General features: G+C 31.1%; 1 protein-coding gene across 1 annotated transcript; it reads right to left on the bottom strand.

Annotated features, from left to right (window-relative positions):
- Nucleotides 1-83: 83 nt before the first annotated feature.
- LOC125592660 (uncharacterized protein At4g02000-like) lies at nucleotides 84-467 on the bottom strand. The gene has a single exon (XM_048767992.1). It carries the CDS (start codon nucleotides 465-467, stop codon nucleotides 84-86), a length of 384 nt encoding a protein of 127 aa, XP_048623949.1.
- Nucleotides 468-19,575: the final 19,108 nt, after the last annotated feature.

Raw genomic sequence — 19,575 nt, 5'->3', positions numbered from 1 at the left:
TTTCCATTAATAACCACGCCTTTGTAGCTTCGAGCTCTGTCCTCGACCCCTCCTTCCATTTCAACCCAGTCTCCTTTGCCTTTTCAGGATTTTTTCAGTGGGCAGTTCTCTTCATTTTGGCAGAGGCTGAGACACGTCTCACAATAACCAAACAATTTTTCATACCGCAGAGAAACAGGAGCCTCTTCTCCTTCATAATATTCACCTCCCGTGAAATCAACTGTCGTCGCGAACGTCAGAGCCTTGAATCCATCTACCACCACTTGAACCCGGCCGTAATCCAGATCAACATCTTTTGTTTCCCCCAATGCACCACCAATGCTGCGGAAAGTAGGTGCTTCCCAAAACTCCAACGGAACTCCCAAAACCTTGATCCAGAAAGTGATCTCCGAAGGATAGTTATTAGTCTTCTTTGGCTGCCAGCGCACCAATGAAATCATCCAGTAATCGAAGTGGAAAGGCTGCATGTTCAGCACCGCTTCAATGTCTTCCTCAGCATCAAAATCAAACTGAAACCTTCCTAGGCCCAGGTCAGTGCCCACGACCCTATCCTCATGTTCCAAATCTTGGGAAGCCTCACCACTAGATACTTGATGTTTTGCTCCGCCGAGTTCATGCCTCTTCCAATCAAAGTTTTGGAGTTCCGAGTTATTGAAGTGGGGAACCGAGATCTTCAGCCTCTTGCGCGCTCCTTCACCATTCTTCACCCCCCCCCCCCCCCCAAGAGCTCGTCTTTCCCCCGAAAATAATTTATTTGTTATATATCTCAATTTTAGTGTTTGGCCCTTTTAAAGCAGGAAGTTTGAGTTCGTGAACTGATCCTTATATTTTGTCTTTTAAATGTTGTTTGGGTTAATATGACAATTCTTTTTGGTTTTTCGTATGTAGCCCGACAAAGTTAATAGTGAGTATTTTAGTGGTGGTATGATAGGTAGGCAATTTTGAACTTTTTTGGAATGTTTTTAGTACTGTAAGTATTAACTTAGAGGTTAAATTAACACGAAATTTTTAACTTTATTTGGAAAACCATTTGAGTTCAAAATTAACATGCAATTTAAGTCTCAGTACAAAAGGTATTTTCATGCCGGTTGGAGAACCACTTGTGTTCATACTCAATCAATTTTCTTTTGGTATTGTTGGATCCTTCCGTTACGTGACACCATCTTATGATTTTCACATCCTTTTGGTGTTCTTCGGCAAACTCCTGCAATAAGACTTCAATCAAACACATTTATTATGCTATCGCTCAGTTAAGAAAGGACCAAATACATAGACAGAAACTCATGATACAAAAGAGTTCGTATCATCAGATAGAAGGCTCCATTTGATGCAGTATATGAGTTCGCTGAAAAAGAAGGAGTTCCTTGTAAACCCAAAATCATTGGCTCCATTTAACGGAAGTTTTTGTGTTGGGTGTGCTTCTTAAAATTGCTTTTTTAAGAAAGATGTGCCGTGCCTATTTGTAGAAATAGAGGTGAGCATCAATTGTCCTGCTTACCAAAGCTCAAATCCCTTTTTAGCTTCCACATTAGAGAGTGTACTAATCAATACATGAATAAATAAGGAAAAATTATGTGCAGATAACATAAGAAAATAGCTTGGAATTATTGTATAATTAGGAGACCAAATGACAACCAGATAACACATGGCTTGCCTGAGCATTGTGGTTGCTTAAGCTATGCAAGTCCGGAAATGGCACTGCATATTCCAGAAAATCGATGATGGTTGACTTGTGGAAATAGTTGAATATTTTTAAATACCACAATCATGGTGACGAAAAATTATACACTACATATGATATGAGCTTAATAAAGCCTCCTTAGCAATTGACCGTTCTTAACATCATAGATCCTTGAGATCCACTGCCTTTTATTTCCCTCATCTCTTTGTGTAGTTATTTACTGATTGTTAAACTTGCAACGAAATAAAGTTTTAGTTCATTATTGAGAAATAATTCTTGATTGGTGCTGGAGAATGCAAAAGGTCGTCATATATTTAATCTGGCATGAGAAGAATCAATATGAAAAATTTGTTTACGCTCCCAGGTCTTCTTAGAATACAGTGACGTAAGGATATATAAAACCAGAAACATTAAAAACACGATTGAAGATTCATAATATATCAAGAACAGGTTTCCGTTGAGGTAATTAGACTGAAATCTGGGAAAACTAAAACCTGAAATTACTCCGCCGAAGAACTATTGTTTTTGCTTTAAAACGCTGAAACCACTATCCTCAAGTTGAGAATCTGTCGCAGATGATTGAAGAAACAAAAGAGAATCTTTGATGTTAAGGATGTCTTCACATATAAATATATAGCAGGAAAGAGTCGGTAGATTAATTAGACAAATTTGGACGTTGTTGATATAGAATTTTCTGGGCCACCTTTAAACATGGTGTAAAACGTTTAAGAGACCCATACACTTATCGACTAACTAAACTCTTCGATTGTATTTTTTTAATAGATCCACGTGTTACCAGCAGGTTGAATTTTGACGTGGCATCCCACATGGCGCAACCAGGAAAAAATAAACACTTCTTCATAATAACAGATCGATTGTATCGTAAAATATAATATAAAAATATATTTAATACCATAATTATATGATTTTTAGCTTCATAATTATTCTCAAAAAAAAAAACTGACGTGTTTTTCACAAAATTAATTAAAATAAATCACATCAAATTCATCGTCAAAATTCCCTTAGGAAAACATAATATATTTTCCATATTAATCGTAATACATTTTCAACCGGTCAATATTCCCTTACAAAATGTATTAATCATACACGTTGAGAAGTTTATAATAAGAAGAATCGAGTTCGTAATTATTTTGTAAAGTATGAATAAGCATTTGTGGTAACACTTGGACAAAAAATAATATGCATGACTAAATATAGTTTTATGCTAACTCTATTGACCTTTTTAAGCAATATATAATTATAACTATTTATTTACTTTTACATTACATACTTATTACTTATAAGTTATATAACTTATTGAAATTTTATAATAAGAACAATCAAGTTGTGCTTGGTAATCATTTGGAAAATACTCATTCATATTCATTGTACATGTTACAAACAATAACCTTTCTTCCAGAAAACATTTATATAGAACTATATAATTGTTCTTCTACGTGTTTTTAAATTTATCATTTATAATTTCAATTACTTTATCTACGTGTATCTAATGTTTTCTTCTATAATTTTGAATGGGTTAATTTTTAACCCATTAACTACATAATCTAAACCCTAAACAAATCAAAATGGTTTAGTCTAAAGTCAAATTGTTTGTACTGTATTCAAATGTGTATTGTATTTCGAACGTGTATATAAGTTATAAATATTTGGCAATATTCATAATTTCCTTTCCTTGGGTAGGTTAATGTATATACCCTATTCTATTTTTTTTTATAACGAAAGGCTGGTCTGGGTAACAAAATCAGAATAGAACAACTAATAAAATGAAGTTCTCTATGGAACGATCTTTTTGTCTTATCTAAAGAATCAGAAATCCGATTTTTTCTCTCATAGGATATGAGTAATCTTGAAGTCCGGGAAATATATCTGAAGAATCTCTATCCTCTCCAATTATGTCGCAAAACTTGGTCAAGCTCGTGGCTCCTTAATCATGGCGATCAAATCCTTGCAGTCCATTCCAAAGCTCTTGCATGTCGAGTATTGCAGCATGCTCTCCATCACCCATCTTAGTGCTTCTAGTTCTGAATGCAGAGGAGATTCCCGTCAGATATAGTTTCGTGTTCCCATAAGTTGAACATCCCCCAAGCTGTTCATCCAAGCCCATCCACACCCGCTGAACTATGATGTAGATGTCCAAGAGCCATCAATAATACATACACTACCCAAGCTTAAGACTTGAGGTTGATCACTACTATGTTCTTGTTGAGGTGATGGCAACATTTCATTTGCATTGAACCATGCTTGGCATTCACTCTCTACGTATCGAACTAGCTCTAAAGGATCTCGATCAATTCCCCTAAAAAGTTTATCATTTTTGGCTTTCCAAATATACCAGATTATCCAGGGATAAGAATCTTTATCTGAATCTGGCTGAACAATGTTATCCTTTCTCCAGAAGAGATAATCCATATTATCATAAATACTTGATACTGGAAAGATAGATGTACTTGTTGGCGTCGATGACAAGGCCCAAACTTGTAGGGCTGGTGGACAATCAAAAATTTCATGAGTGACAGATTCTTCTGGTTCTCCACATTTTGGGTAGTAATTGTCGCATCTCATGTTTCGCCTTGTCAAGTTTTTCGTTACTGCCACATGACATGTTATCAATTGCCATATAAAATGTCGAATTTTTTGTGGAGTTTTTATCTTCCAAGTAAAGGCCTGGAGCTTTGTTATAGTGGGTTCTAGTATCTCCTTATCTTCCTCAGGTTTCATCAAATTGCTACCTACCCAATATCCTGATTTAACCGTGTAGATACCACTCTTCGTGTATCTCCAAGAGAATGTGTCGCAGCGATGAGCCGAGCTTATATACTCCTTATGAGAGGTATGTCTTCAGGGTTCACATAATTTTGCAGTAAGCCAACATCCCATTCCTTTGTATCCTGGTTTATAAGATCGCTGACTCTCATGTTTGGGTTAAGAACCGGTGCTAAGGGACTGTTGTATTATAGACTGTAATATAAAAATATATTTAATGCCATAAATGCATGATTTTTTTGCTTGTTTAAAAAGTTTATATACGTTCCCATATCTTGTTCGAGCCGGTGATAAATTTTGAAAATATTTAATATATCGTTTGACTAGGTTAATACATAGTTTGCATACAAAGTTCTTAATATTTTTATGATTAACACATGATGTATTAGTTTGTGGGATTGGAAAGTAGTAGTTTGTGATATTGGAAATTAATTTTAAATCCGAAATTTCGATAAGGTCCATTACTTTAAATTGTTTTATTTTTCTGTAATGATTCAATTTTTTTTTTTTTATAACCATAGTGTGATCGAAAAGGTTTTCTAGGCCCAAGGACTAATCACTACGAGATCTGCAGGATCCGCGTTTTTTATCATTTAAGGCGTCCAGGATGGCCAAGAAATCGAATCTATGGTGGTAATGATTCAAATTTCCCAAATTTATCATCTATTATTTGGATATATTACCCGCGCAAAGCCAGATTATATGATATAACCTTGGCTTTTTAGATATGAGAGAATTACAGACTTTCGACAAAATTTCATGTAATCCGAAACATAAAGGTGCAACAAATACTCGTTTCAAAATTTTAATTCTACTTTTTAATTCTTAAATTATAAAAGACATATTTTATAGTTTAAATATACTTATGAACATATCAGACTGTGATGAATAATGAAAACACACATGCTAATTTAGTATAAGAGATGTTGAATAACCAAATGTTCGAGAACTCTCTAGGCGTAACGCATGCAGTTGAGTAGGGCCTAGTGCCGAATTAATTAATAAGAGATTATACAGGGATTAATCGGGAGTATTTTTATAGTTTTTATATCTGTTTTTGGGTTTATATATTAATAACTAGGGGGTGTCCGCGCTTGGCGCGGAATATTGTTTTTATTATTGTTAAGACCATGATTTTTTGGATAATGTAATTATGTTATCGTTTTTATTTGTTAAGATCATTATTTAGTGCTTTTAGTGTGTTATGTAGTAGTAGGTAATAGGTTAATATATTTTGTGTTTGTTTTTTCGAATAATGTGTTGTTGTGTGTGTAGTACTTGTTAGTAGTGAAATGAACCTCTAACGTAAAAGAATATTGAATTTCAATAACTTTGTTGATTCTAAGATTAACGGTTTCAGCGTCAAAATTGTATTATATTTTTTCATAATTTTGAAAATTGTAACTTTTAAGATGTTTTTTGCCATCTCCCCATATTTTGACCTTAAGCCATTATTGTCTATGTATTTCGTTACATGTATGGTGTGCGGTGCTCCTCACCATCACCGGAAAAAGACTAACTTCTTTCTCTTGTTCTTCTTTGCCTTCTTCACCTGTGAGATTATATGGTATTTGTTGTAGATCGGATTTATGAGTTTTCAGTTTTTCTGTTGATTCTCACGGCATTGTAGGTTGTTCCAGTCAATATTGACTGCTCCTCTTCTTCCGTAGATTTCAGCTGATGTTAGGAACTGCATCTCCTTGATTGGATAAGAGTTAAGTCGTCTTTGATGTTGTATTCCTCGTCGTTGGCTTACCGTCAATAGTATCTGGTCGTCTTGGTTTTCAAGATCTAGTTTTTTGTGTTCTGACTTCTATGCTCTCTTTCATAGCTCGAGGACGGTTCCATAGTTTGTTGATATCGGTTCGTCTCCCTTTCCCTCCCTATTCTCGCATCTCTTTGTAGCTTTCGTCGCATCTCTGGTGGCTCTCTCTTTCACCGTGTTTGCCACTCGAGGTTTAGATAATGTTTTCGTTCGTGTATGCTATATGGGCTTGGAAGGTTATTTATGGTCTCAAGTTTAGTCTCTGATTTCTCGGTGGTTGTCTTTCATTTTCCCTCCTTCAAGTTGTTTCTTTTATTTCCATGTTTCCCTTGGTATAGGTGTGCGGAGTTAGTCTCTTGGAGCTTTGGTCCCTTCTATCCAGAGCTTTGTGGTTTTTCACTTGCATGACCGTCTTGTATACTCTTGTTTAGTTTGTGAGGTGTTTCTTACCTTTTTAGCTAACAATTTGTGATTCTGGTGCTTTAAGCATATATGTTCCTGCTTGTTGGTGACTTTGGCCTTTCGATTATTATTCTCCCTCTGGTCCGTTTCTTGGTTATTTGTGTTGATGCTCTAGTTTCTTATTCTTGGTTTGATTATCTTATGATATTAATAGTGAAATAAATATATAATTAAATGAAATAATAAAAATTAGTAAAAATAATTAAATGGTGAAAGTTTATACTATTTTTAGTTGTGAATAAATTAAATATTTAAAATATATTTATATTATTTTATTTATTTCTTGAATTTTAGGGACCAATAAGTGTGAGAAGGATTAGATAGTACACAATTAGAAATTGATGAAACAAATTACAATAATCTAAAAGAAGAAGACTTTAAAATATAAAAAAAAAACATGATAGCACATGTCAATAAACTCATCTTCCACTTGTACTAAGAAAGAAAAAAGTCAACTTTATATATATATATATATATATATATATATATATATATATATATATATATATATACACAGATGTGCACAATAAGTGTTGTTGTGATGCAGTCTAATGGTTAGTGGCACGTATACTAAACAGTTACACTCGGGTTCGGGCAGAGTTAGGCCCATTTTTTCATTGATAGAAAACAATTACGTTAAACCCTGCAATTTTTCAGCAACTTGCAGCGGTTTTTCATATTTTCACACGGTTTTCACAAATAAACTTGCAGTGATTTTTCATATTTTCACGGTTTCACAAATATTTCTACATATTCTTGTAAGTTTTGATCAAATGTATCAAATCAAACACACAGATATGATTTGAAACTTATAATCGTCAAAAACAGTGATTTTTTTAATTTCCGATTTATTGGCCGAGTAACACTAATCTGTCACAGCTCTAGCCCGAATCACGCTTTTCCGGTGATAAACCGTTCTAACTTGAACCCAGGTCCAACTGTTTATGTGCACATTTTTATTTTCTTTTTCTTATGGACCAAAACTCGGTCTCGCTGTTTAAAATATATTTTTTACTTGTTTTGTTTGGATCGCTTGATAGTTTAATATTTTTTTAAATGATGAATAATTATGCTATTACAAACTATGAGAAACATTACGTACGATTCTACGGCTGACAATTCTATCTGCCTTATGAGGATTCATGTCTGGATGCATCACCTGAGTCTCCTTATTGGATCCATGTTTGACGATACTCTTTGAGTCATGCTGCAGATCCCTTGTAAGCTTTTGTCTCTATTAACTCGCATAATTTCATCTTCTCAAGGACTCGAAACTCAGAGTTAATGAACCTTTAGTCAAACACTAGACCACTGGGTCTTGACAGTTTAATTTAGTTACTAGATTTTGACATGCACTTTGAAAGACTGAGATTAATTTTTTGTTGCTAAAACTATTAATATATTTGTTAGTTAATAATCAAATGACAAATCTATTTATTCAACATGTTATCCTTGATAAATATTTTACATGTTCGATGGAATAACCCAAAAATCGTAATTGTAAAATGTCTACTCATTAATTGTATATTGGTTTAGGATAGTCGACTTTATTTAATCTTTAAATATTGATTTTAAAATTAATTAAATAGGATTTATGTAAAATTATTGTTTTGTAAGCACATATATTTAGTAGATTTATGTCATTTTAATTTAGAAAATAATTATTCTATGATTTTGAATTATGTTTCAATATAACGAGTAGCTGTAACATTTTTCAAATTGTTTTTCTTATTATTACAAATTGTTTTTAGAAAATGAGATCGTTATTGTTTTTGTTTTAAACTAAAAATTATATCAGCATATAATTTTTTTTAATTTAGGTATAACTTAATTTCAGATGTTAAAATATATGGAAATATATTTTTAAACATATTGAATCTTGGGTATAATTTTTACTAGATTTTAACCCGCACTTTCGTTCGGATATTTTTCATTTATAAATGTATTTGATATTATTATAATTTTTATTTTTGTATTATATATTGTGTAACTCTATAATATTATTATTTTTATTTCTTATTCGACATTATTAATATATAGTGATTTTTTTAATACATTTTACTTTGTTATTAATTTTATTACTTACTAATATATTTTCAAGTTAGGTACAATAAAATAACAATATGAAATAATCAAATTGATAAACTCCTCCAAAATATTTTGTTTAGTTTATACATTCTGCTATAATATATTTTTAAAATTTAATTAATTGTATTATAAAAAATAAATATGTTGAAGATAATTAATATTTATGTGTTGTGTGTTAAAAAATATACTTTATATTATTTTAGTGTTTTATAGGATTTATAAGTAAAAAACATGGTTTTGTTTAAATAATAAAAACATATTATTTTACATAGTAGCATCTATCATATTATTTTAGTAAAGTTTATTGATATAGGATATTTTTGGATGTTATGATATTAAGTTTTTTTATTAAAATTTCAAAATATTAGATTGCTTTAGTTTATACAACATATACATTTTTTTTCCTAGTCATTTCAAAATTTTATTATTTATTATCTATGATTTTATATTTTGTAAAATTGAAATATTATAATTTTGAGTTTGAATAATTATTTTCAAAATTTTATATTTTATCAAGAAAACTTTGAAAATTCCACTACTATATCTGAGTTTGGAAGATTACATGAATTTTGAATATGTTTTGTTACTACAATAATACTTTATTTTATAAAAAATATTAGAATTTTTGGTAATATTTGTAAAATTTTCTCAAAAAATTTGTTATAAATAAAATAAAATATATATTTATAAATAAATTTTGATTTGTCATTAATATTTTAAATGAATTACTAAACTTTCGTAGTTTTCTAATAATATATTTTTTTAATAGTATATGAAATAAATGTTATTATTATATATACTATTATATTTTGTATATAAACATTTTAAACAATATATTGTTCAGAGTTTCTAATAAATTTATTTTTGTATAAATATTATATAGTTTACAAATTTTAACCCATTTTTATGATGAGTGATAATTTTTTTTTAAATGAAACAATTTTAAAAAATAAAATTTGTTAATTTACCAATTTAATATAATGTTTCAGATTTTATTCATATAACACTTCTGTTTTTATATAATACAGAATATAATTATAGAATAATAAAATTTTAGTTAATATTGACATATAAAAATATTATATTATTAATTAAAAAATTAATTGAAATATTATTCTATAAAATATTTAATTTTGAAGTAAGATTTTGTTAGATACTTTCTCAACATATTTTGTTATAATTAGAAAAAACAAAAATATTTATAGTTGTTTGTTATTAATTTAAATAATCAAATATGTCATATTAAATAATTTTTTAAGTGGTCCTATTATGACTTGTTAATAGTAGATAAAATAGGACTCTAAATTAATAGATTAGATGTTTAGTTCGGAATTTATTAGTTTGATATGGAGAGTAAATTCGATTTTATTTTCATAAAATAAAATATTAGATTTTATTTAAAGTATTTTATCAAAATATATTAACAAATTAATATGACGTCTTTCTAACTATTTTTGTTATCCAAAATATCTAATATATTTGGCACAAACATTTTGGATTTACTTTTAAGATAATAAGTCTCATTAAGATATTCTGATTTATGTATTTGAAAGGATTGATAGATCTGATTCCCATATTTTGTAGAAGTTGTTATAAGAAGTTAAGATATACAATATTTCGAATGTAGATGGTAGGTTAATAAATAGAGAGCTCAGAATATAAAGAACAAAGTCTTGAAAATTATATATTACCTTATCAAATATAACAGAATAACAAAATAAAAAAATCAAATTAAGTTGTTAGTGGTTATTTTGTTTGCAAGACACATAAGTAAAGTCGATCAAATCTGTTCTTGATAATATGTTTCTAATATTCTTTTAGTTAATGATTGTATTTACCAAATTATTAGATATTAATCTTATTTGAATTACAAAATATCTAATCTAACATAAAAGACACATGTATGAATTGTATTTAGACCTATGATAAAAAAATATTATTTATTTAACATAAAAGATGAACATGATATAATCTCTATATGATTGAATCTTAACTACTGACATTCTCTAAGTTTAACATAGAAAAGTGATCTCAATCTAAACGTGCGTCGTCGTAAGAAAGAACCCTGCATAATGCATTAAAAGTCTATCAACTGACCATAACTACAGTATACTATCTTCTTTCAATGTTATTATAATGAAAGATGGAGAAAAATATTAATTAATCTAATGTTTCTTTTGCTGCAGTTTATAATCTCAAGAGAAGCAAATACGATCATATATACCAGCATGAGGTCTAGTTAGAGTTATTGTATTGTTAATATAATATATAACAACCCTCGGTTTAGTTTTATTTTAATTTTAGATTAAGAGATTGGTTAAATTTTAATAGATTTAATGTTGGTTTAGTTTTAGTTGTCCGGTTGTATAATCTTAGTAGAATCTAATAAAATATTATTGTTACAAACTTAAAATGGTCCATAAATTAAGTAGTTTAGTAATAAATTTGAAAGGGTTCAAAAATTAAGTGACAACTTCTAATGGAAGATAAATTTAGGACTCTATTTTAATAGAGTAGATTTAGTACTGAAATATCTTTGGTTATATTTTATATATAGTTGTGAATCGATTGTGTATAATAGCATGAAATTAAGTGATGGTATTATACTATTCCCTTTTAAGTTATTGCTATAAGCAACCCATCATATGTGTGGACAAGTATTCAGCGGCACGAAAGCTATTGCTATTGGGAATCAAACAAAAGATACATTTTGGATATGAGGTCAAAGTGTGGGAGGATCTTTGGATCCCTTCAACACCAGCTAGACCGGCTCGACCTTTAGCCCCAGTTCTCCATCCGAACATGAGAGTCAGCGACCTTATTAATTAGGAAACTAAGGAATGGAATGTTGGGATACTGGAGGATTATTTGTCCCTGCCGATATACGTTTCATAAGAAGTTTGGCCATCAGCTCAACTCATCGCCGTGACACATTCTGCTGGAGCTACACCAAGACTGGCCAGTATACGGTTAAGTCAGAATATTGGGTAGCTCAGAACATATTGAAGGCTGAGAAGGAGAAAGAAGTACTGGAGCCAAGTATTACTAAGCTTCAAGCCTTTGCTTGGATGATAAAGGCACCGCAGAAGATATACCATCTTATATGGCAGCTGATAACAGGTCATGTGGCAGTAATGAGGAATTTGGTGCGGCGTACCATGAGATGCGATAACTATTGCCCATGATGTGGTGAGCCTGAAGAATATGTTACCCATGCCATTTTTGAGTGCCCGCCAGCTCTACAAGCTTTGTCCTTATTATCGACACCTACAAGTCCAGATATCTTTCCAGGCCCGAGTATGTACGCTAATATGGATTATCTTTTCTGGAGAAAAAACAGCATTGTCGAGCCAGAACTAGAGAGGTATCCTTATCCCTGGATAATTTGGTATATTTGGAAGGCCCGAAATGACAAACTTTTTAGGGGGATTGATAGAGGTCCTTTGGAGTTAGTGTGCTATGAAGAGAGTGACTGTCAAGCCTAGTTCGATGCAAACGAGATGGTGACTCCAACTCCACAGGGCCATAGTATTGAGGAACCTCAAGTCTTAAGATTGGGTAATATATGCATGATAGATGGGTCATGGACATCCACATCACGTTACAGCGGGTGTGGATGGGTTTGGATAGATAGCTTGGGGAAGGTTCAACTTATGGGGATACGAAAAAATATACGGTGAGAGTCTTCCCTGCATTCTGAGGTAGAAACATTGCGATGGGCGATGGAGAGCATGCTTCAGTATTCGACATCCCAGAGCTTTGGAACGGACTGCAAGGATTTGATCGCCATGATAAAGGAGCCTCATGCTTGGCCAAGCTTTGCAACAAAATTGGAGAGGATAGCGACTCTGAAGATATGCTTCCCGAACTTCAAAATCACTCATATTCCACGAGCGCAAAATCAGATTTCAGATTCTTTAGCTAAGACTGCGAGGTCTTTTCATAGAGAACTTTATTTTGTTGGTTGTTCTATTTATGTCTGGTTACCCAGACCACTTCAAGCTTGAGTAATAGAATAACCGTTCGTTTCCAAAAAAAAAAACGTTTTTAAGTTGTGACTTATGTTTCAGTGTTTGTGTCATAACCTCGGCCCTCCTCACAAATCCTATTAAAAAACATAAATTATTAGAGTAATCACATAACTGCCACTATGGACCATTATTTATTTTTTGTCAGCAACAAACAGACTCATATAGACTCTGTTAACCAAACTGGTAGCTCCGCATCCATATGGACAACAAACGAGGATTGCTTTCTTGCACTGCGTGCTAGACTGTCCACCATTGAATTATGCGTCCTTAGTATATGGATGAGCTCTGAGCTGTGGAAACTTCTTTTCAGGATCTTGATATTTTCCAGATAACTTGCAAAAGCGGGTCTTTCTTCGGGTTCAGAAACCATCTTCACCAACTGTGAACAATCCGTTGCAAATGTAATAGTAAATTGTCTGAGATTCCTCATACATTCCATTGCCCAAGTGAGAGTCTCTATCTCCGAATGAAGGTGTGATTGGCTCGCGCTTGTATTTCTCGCTCCCATTAAACTATCATAGCCTTCCAAAGTACTATACCACCCTTGGCCCGAGTATTTGTCACGATCTTTCCATGATTCATCAGTTAAACACGATCTACCGGGAATAGTTGGTACTGTCGCATTCATTACTCGCTCCCATTAAACTATCATAGCCTTCCAAAGTACTATACCACCCTTGGCCCGAGTATTTGTCACGATCTTTCCATGATTTATCAGTTAAACACCATCTACCGGGAATAGTTGGTACTGTCGCATTCATTACAGATCGTGCCTGATCGATTCTTTATATAAGAGTAATTTGCACCTCAGCCCAGAGTACCAACTTTGTTTCTGCCAACTTAAGGGTGTCTCGGAGATCAATATCCAGATTGCTGAAAACCTTATTTTCTCTTCCTTTCTATATATACCATAAGATCAATGTAAATTGGTGATCTTCCATTGCTCGAAAATCCCTCCAAAATAAATGATCCTATGGACCATTATTGTATAAATGTATATCGTGGCATTTTAAATCAAGTATCAATCTCTTTCCAAATCAGTAATACCAAGATCACATTAATTTATTATGCAGTAATTTATGAACCAAATCAGTAATGCCAAGATCTATTTCTAATAGGTGAACTTTACACATTAATTTATTAGGTTTTCGCAAATCAAGAGGTCGGTCATTCCAAGGCTCTAAATGGTAAAAGCGGATTGAGGTGCATGCATGATAAACGGATTGGATATTGCGGTACGGTTTGAATGCAGTTTGTATAAGAGAAACGCATTCTGCAAAACAATTGTGGTTCATCTAATATTATAGGTTCAAAACAAAGTATAAATAGTGACATATATAATGAATAGTGTAATTGCGGGATACATATAATATATTTATATTTTACAAACCAAAAATTAGTGATACTAATATAAATTAAAAAAATATTTTATATATCTGAAATACTCTTTAAAAAATATTTAAATATATAATATGTATATTATGTGTATCCCAAAACTATATTGTTCATGAATTAATCTGTCCTATAGTACTCTTTAAAAAATATATATATGAAAAAAAGTATTTTATATAAAATCAGCCTATGAATTTTTTTTTATAAGCTGCCTATGAATTTTTTTTTTATTTAAAAAATAATTAATTTGATAAAGTTATGTAATTTAATAATGCGCAGATATTTCTCTTTTATCAAAAAAGTATAAATACAAAATTACATTCCCACTTATTTAAAAGTAGATATATTTATTATTTTACTTGTATTTTAAAGCAATGAAGTTTGTAATAACTAAATAAAATATTAGCAGAGGTAACTTTGGAAAATAAATTAAAGTATATATAAGATTAGATTTTCCATATTGTCTAAAGATGAAAAAGAAAATATCAAAGGTTGATTGCATATTATTTCTTTGCATTTTGAAATAATCAATAACAATAAACAATAATTTTTAATATACATGTTAGCAACAGTATACCAAACCATACACTTCTCGTGTCATAGTGCGGTACATACAAAAATCCCTCCCGCTACAGCTAATTTTCTTATTTATAATTACTAGATTTTTTAACCGCACTGCGCGCGGATAAGATATTATATGTATTTCTCAATTCTAAAAATATAATGTATAATATTATATTACATTATTTAAAGAATATAAAATAAGACTACATAACATAAATATATTTTTAAAATTTTCTTTGTGAAAATCATTATGTTGTTTGATTGTTGTACTTGATTCACATATTTGCATAGATATTTGTGATAGATGAATAACTATATTTTTATTATCAGTAAATAAAATATATTTATAATATAATATAAGAAAAAAGAAATTATTTATTTTTTAAACAAACTTGTCTTATGTTGAGGATTCGGTTATAAACATATCATATTCGAAAGAGATATTTTTACAGTTATCAATCTTCTTAACAATCAAGAAACAAAACTGAATATCAAAACAATATCTCATACGATCTTTTTATGGAATAACTGCTCTGAAGAAATTGAATTTAGACATCAAAAAAGACTGGAAATGGATGTGCATATGTGTTATCTAAGTCAGCTTTACAAAGTACTATTCATATTTCATATATCATTTATGTTCATCCTATTGTTTTGTCCATCATTTTTTAAACATCTTGAAATAACTAATGCTAATTAATAAATAACTTTTGGCTGGCAAAAAAAATCAAATTTGTCTAATTATCGCTTAATTTGTCTAACTGATATATGTATTTCTCAATTCTAAAAAAATAATGTATAATATTGTATTAGATTATTTAAAGAATATAAAATAAGACTATATAACATAAATATATTTTTAAAATTTTCTTTGTGGAAATCATTATGTTGTTTGATTGTTGTACTTGATTCACATATTTGCATAGATATTTGTGATAGTTGAATAACTATATTTTTATTATCAGTAAATAATATATATTTATTATATAATATAAGAAAAATAAAATTATTTACTTTTTAAACAAACTTGTCTCATGTTGTGGACTCGGTTATAGACATATCATATTCGAAAGAGACATTTTTACAGTTATCAATCTTCTTAACAGTCAAGAAACAAATATGAATATCAAAACAATATCTCATACGATCTATTTGTGGAATAACTGCTCTGAAGAAATTGAATTTAGGCATAAAAAAAGACTGGAAATGGATATGCAGATATGTTATCTAAGTCAACTTTACAAAGTACTATTCATAATTCATATATCATTTATGTCCATCCTATTTTTTTGTCCATCCTTTCTTAAACATCTTGAAATAGCTGATGCTAATTAAGAATAAACTTTTGGCTAGCAAAAAAAATCAAATTTGTCTAATTATCGCTTAAATATTTTATTAATTATTAGTTTTTTTTTGTTAATTTTTAGATTTTTTTGTATTTAGGATTTTTTTCCATATTAAGTTTCTATTTCTTTCACAGAATTGATATATATATATGCCATAAAAATTACCATCAAATCAGTTTTACTTTTTATCATTTGTTTTTAATGAAAATATATTTTTTAAATAATTTAATTTAAAATAAAATTATATATTAATTTGCTGTATTCTAACAATTTGATTGATTTAATTAATTTGCTTTGGTAGATAACTTAAAAAGTTTTCATATGAATCGGGGAAAGCAAGCTTATGTTGTTATATTATATTTATTTGTGTATATAGAATCTATATATAATGCTAGTGTAATAAAGAAAGAACAGTATTTTTTCTAACTTCAAAAAGATACATTATTACAATTTGAAATTAATCGAAATTGAATATGGTAATTAAATATTTGTAAAACTAATTGTTTCTTTATCTTGTTTAGTTGGATTCTTGTGAAAAGAAATCGATAGGTTAAACAAATGTTTCAAATTTGTTGTGTTATTGTTTTGTCTATAAATTACAGAATTTATTGAATTGATATATTTAATTATTGCACCCGTAAATAATATTTTATTAAGACATTAGAGAACTATGTTTTGAGTTGTTTTGTCAAATTGTACAAAAATCTATACTTTTCATATTTGTCACGAAAATTTATATGTTAAACTTACTTTTACAAAATTCTTAACTTTGTCACAAAAACAAAAATATATGGTTTTTCATATTTGTCAATGTTCTCACACTTTCAAAGAAATATTAGCTTAGTCACTTATTTTTTTTTTTTTTACAAAACAAAGTATCGGAGTCTTGAAAGTTGACATATTATTGTAACTATACATAAGAGTTTGTGATTACATACTTATGATTCTTGTATATGTGTCCAAGAAAGTTTTAATGGCTTAGTGGTAACTGCCCTATATTTATGTCATACTAACCCGGGGCGATCTTTTCCTTTGCATTGTTTTTTCATTTTTTAGAAAAAATAAATGAGATGACGTGACAACTTCGGGTTCTCTGATTGGTTAATTTTCACATCACATCCTACGTGGATTCTCTCTCCAATAACTTATATTTGTCTTTTAGTATAGTATATATATAATTGATTTTTATTGACAATAGTTAATGATCAAAAGTAAGGTGAAAAATGTAACCAAATTTTATCCCGCTCAGTACGTTTGGTCTTCTCGCCCTTCTCATTCAGGCCCCAAGACCAAGTAACAATTTTTTTATATATCGACCTCAGTCTACTATTTATTGGACAGAGGTTTATAATGTGAAGGTATTTTTAATATGAGAACCCATATAGAAAACTAGCTCTGAGGTTTCGGATACTTCGATTTAATTCCTTAGCCACAATTGTACCGAAGTGAACCAAAAAATTGGTTAGGTTCCGTTTTCGGTTAATTTTGGTTTTTAATTTTATTTCAGAATTAATAATTTTTTTTTGGTTAGATTTCGGTATATTTTCTAGACAAATATGATATTTTGTTTAAATTCGGTTATTTCGGTCAAATTTTGTTAATTTGGTTATTTCGGTTATTTCGTTATTTCAGTTATTTTTGGTTTTTAATTATTTTATTTAAAAAAAAAATGAAAACAGAGTCCTACCAAAAACTGAATAGTTTTTAAAACCTACCAAACTAAACCGAATTCAAAACCGTAACCGAACAGAAAATAAAAAATTTTGGTTTGGTTCAGTTCAGCTGATTCGGTTCGGACAAAAACCGCATGGCTATAGAAAACAGTTAAATAACTTACTTTTTCTTCTCATGGTATATCCCGCTATTAAAACATCTTCAACGTGCTTTTGTTGATAAAGAAGGTTTTCTTATTAAAATATCTCACTTCACTCCATTACAGGTTTTCTTATTCTTCATATTAATAAGACATCAAGTTTTTTGGTTAAAAAATCTTTCTATGCAATACATAAAACAAAATAAATACTAATCTAAGAAAAACTTTTGTGTTGACAGCAGGAACTCAGCCAGAGTGGCGTGGGACGTAGTGGTTAGGACTAAAAGCCAAGGAGGGTTAGGGGTAAAGAACCTACAAGTGTGGAATAGGGGCGTGCGGTCTGAGTTGATCTGGTTCTTTTCTTCAGGAGTGGCTCTGTTTGGGTGGCATGGTTCAAAGAATAGTGCTCAAAGGTTCGCTCTGTAACTACTGGACAATGAAGCCAACCCATCCTTCTCGTGCTGGCACATTGTCTTCCCCCTGATAAAAATGAGAGTTCAGAATGGTCTCTCGACAAGATTTTGGTCTGACAACTGGACTCCGTTTGGCAGTCTAGATGTCTTTCTCAATAGATCTCTGTCTCGTTTGGGAATCCCGATCAGAAACGGTGGCCTCTATCTGTAGGAATGGGAATTGGCGACTTTCTCCTGCAAGATCAGAACAACAACTTCAATTACAACGTTTTCTAACTACGGTAGAGTTAAATGGGGAAGATGATCACTATGAATGGGAGATAATGGGAATATTGGGTTGAAGTTCTGTACGGGAGAAGTGTATACATACCTGAGTGGCGATGCAGCGCAAGTGGGTTGGGCTCCATTGGTCTGGATCAAAAGAGGGATCCAAGGCAGAGCTTCCATGTCTGCTGGTGGCTCAGAATAGGCTTCCAACAGGGATCGGTTATTGAGCTGGGGAATTCAAACCGATCATCTTTGCCTGCTTTGCAACAATCACGGTGAGTCTCGGAACCATCTGTTTCAGGAGTGTGACTATAGTTATGAACTGTGGAGATTAATAACATCGAGACTAGGAGTACAGCCAAAGAGAACCTGGGAAGAAACGACGGCTCAGCTATTGTCCCTTCCGTCTTCTTCTACTCATACTAGGGTCACTCTTCTAGCTTGGTAAGCTATGACCTACTGGATTTGGACTGAGAGAAACTCTAGACTTCACACCAACAACTTCAAGCCGGTTGACTCCATCTTCACCAGTTTGGACAGGCAGATAAGGAACAAGACACAAAGTTTTAGGAATGCAAATCCGAGTTCCTCTTCAAGGATGTTTCAGATTTGGATTCGATTCACCTGATTCTTTCACGATCGGCAAAGACAACTAAAAACGGTTCTAGGGTTGGTTAGTTTCAACTAGGTTCTTTAACTATGGGTTAGTATTAAGGAGTATGTAATGGGTGAGGCTCAGTAACTATAGCCTATGGGCTTGAAACTCTTTTTATTTCTTTTGTCTTTATATATGAAAGCCTTTTTTCAAAAAAAAAAAAAAGATAGATTAAACCTAGATTTGCCATTCATCGGTAGCGGACAAAAAGAAACATAACTATCTGTTTGTTTATTGATACAACGGTTCTTCTCGCAGTTAGGAAGCTCAATATTTTCTTGATGATATCATACCAGAATGAATTAAAACCGCAG

This window comes from Brassica napus, chromosome C9, assembly GCF_020379485.1.
Source record: "Brassica napus cultivar Da-Ae chromosome C9, Da-Ae, whole genome shotgun sequence".
Taxonomy (NCBI): Eukaryota; Viridiplantae; Streptophyta; class Magnoliopsida; order Brassicales; family Brassicaceae; genus Brassica; species Brassica napus.
Note: the sequence above shows the minus strand (reverse complement) of the source record. Positions and strands in the feature narration are given on the sequence as shown.

Bases quoted from the DNA above. Each gene is read 5' to 3' on its own strand.
- LOC125592660 (XM_048767992.1), bottom strand. From the start codon at position 467: ATGCAGCCTTTCCACTTCGATTACTGGATGATTTCATTGGTGCGCTGG.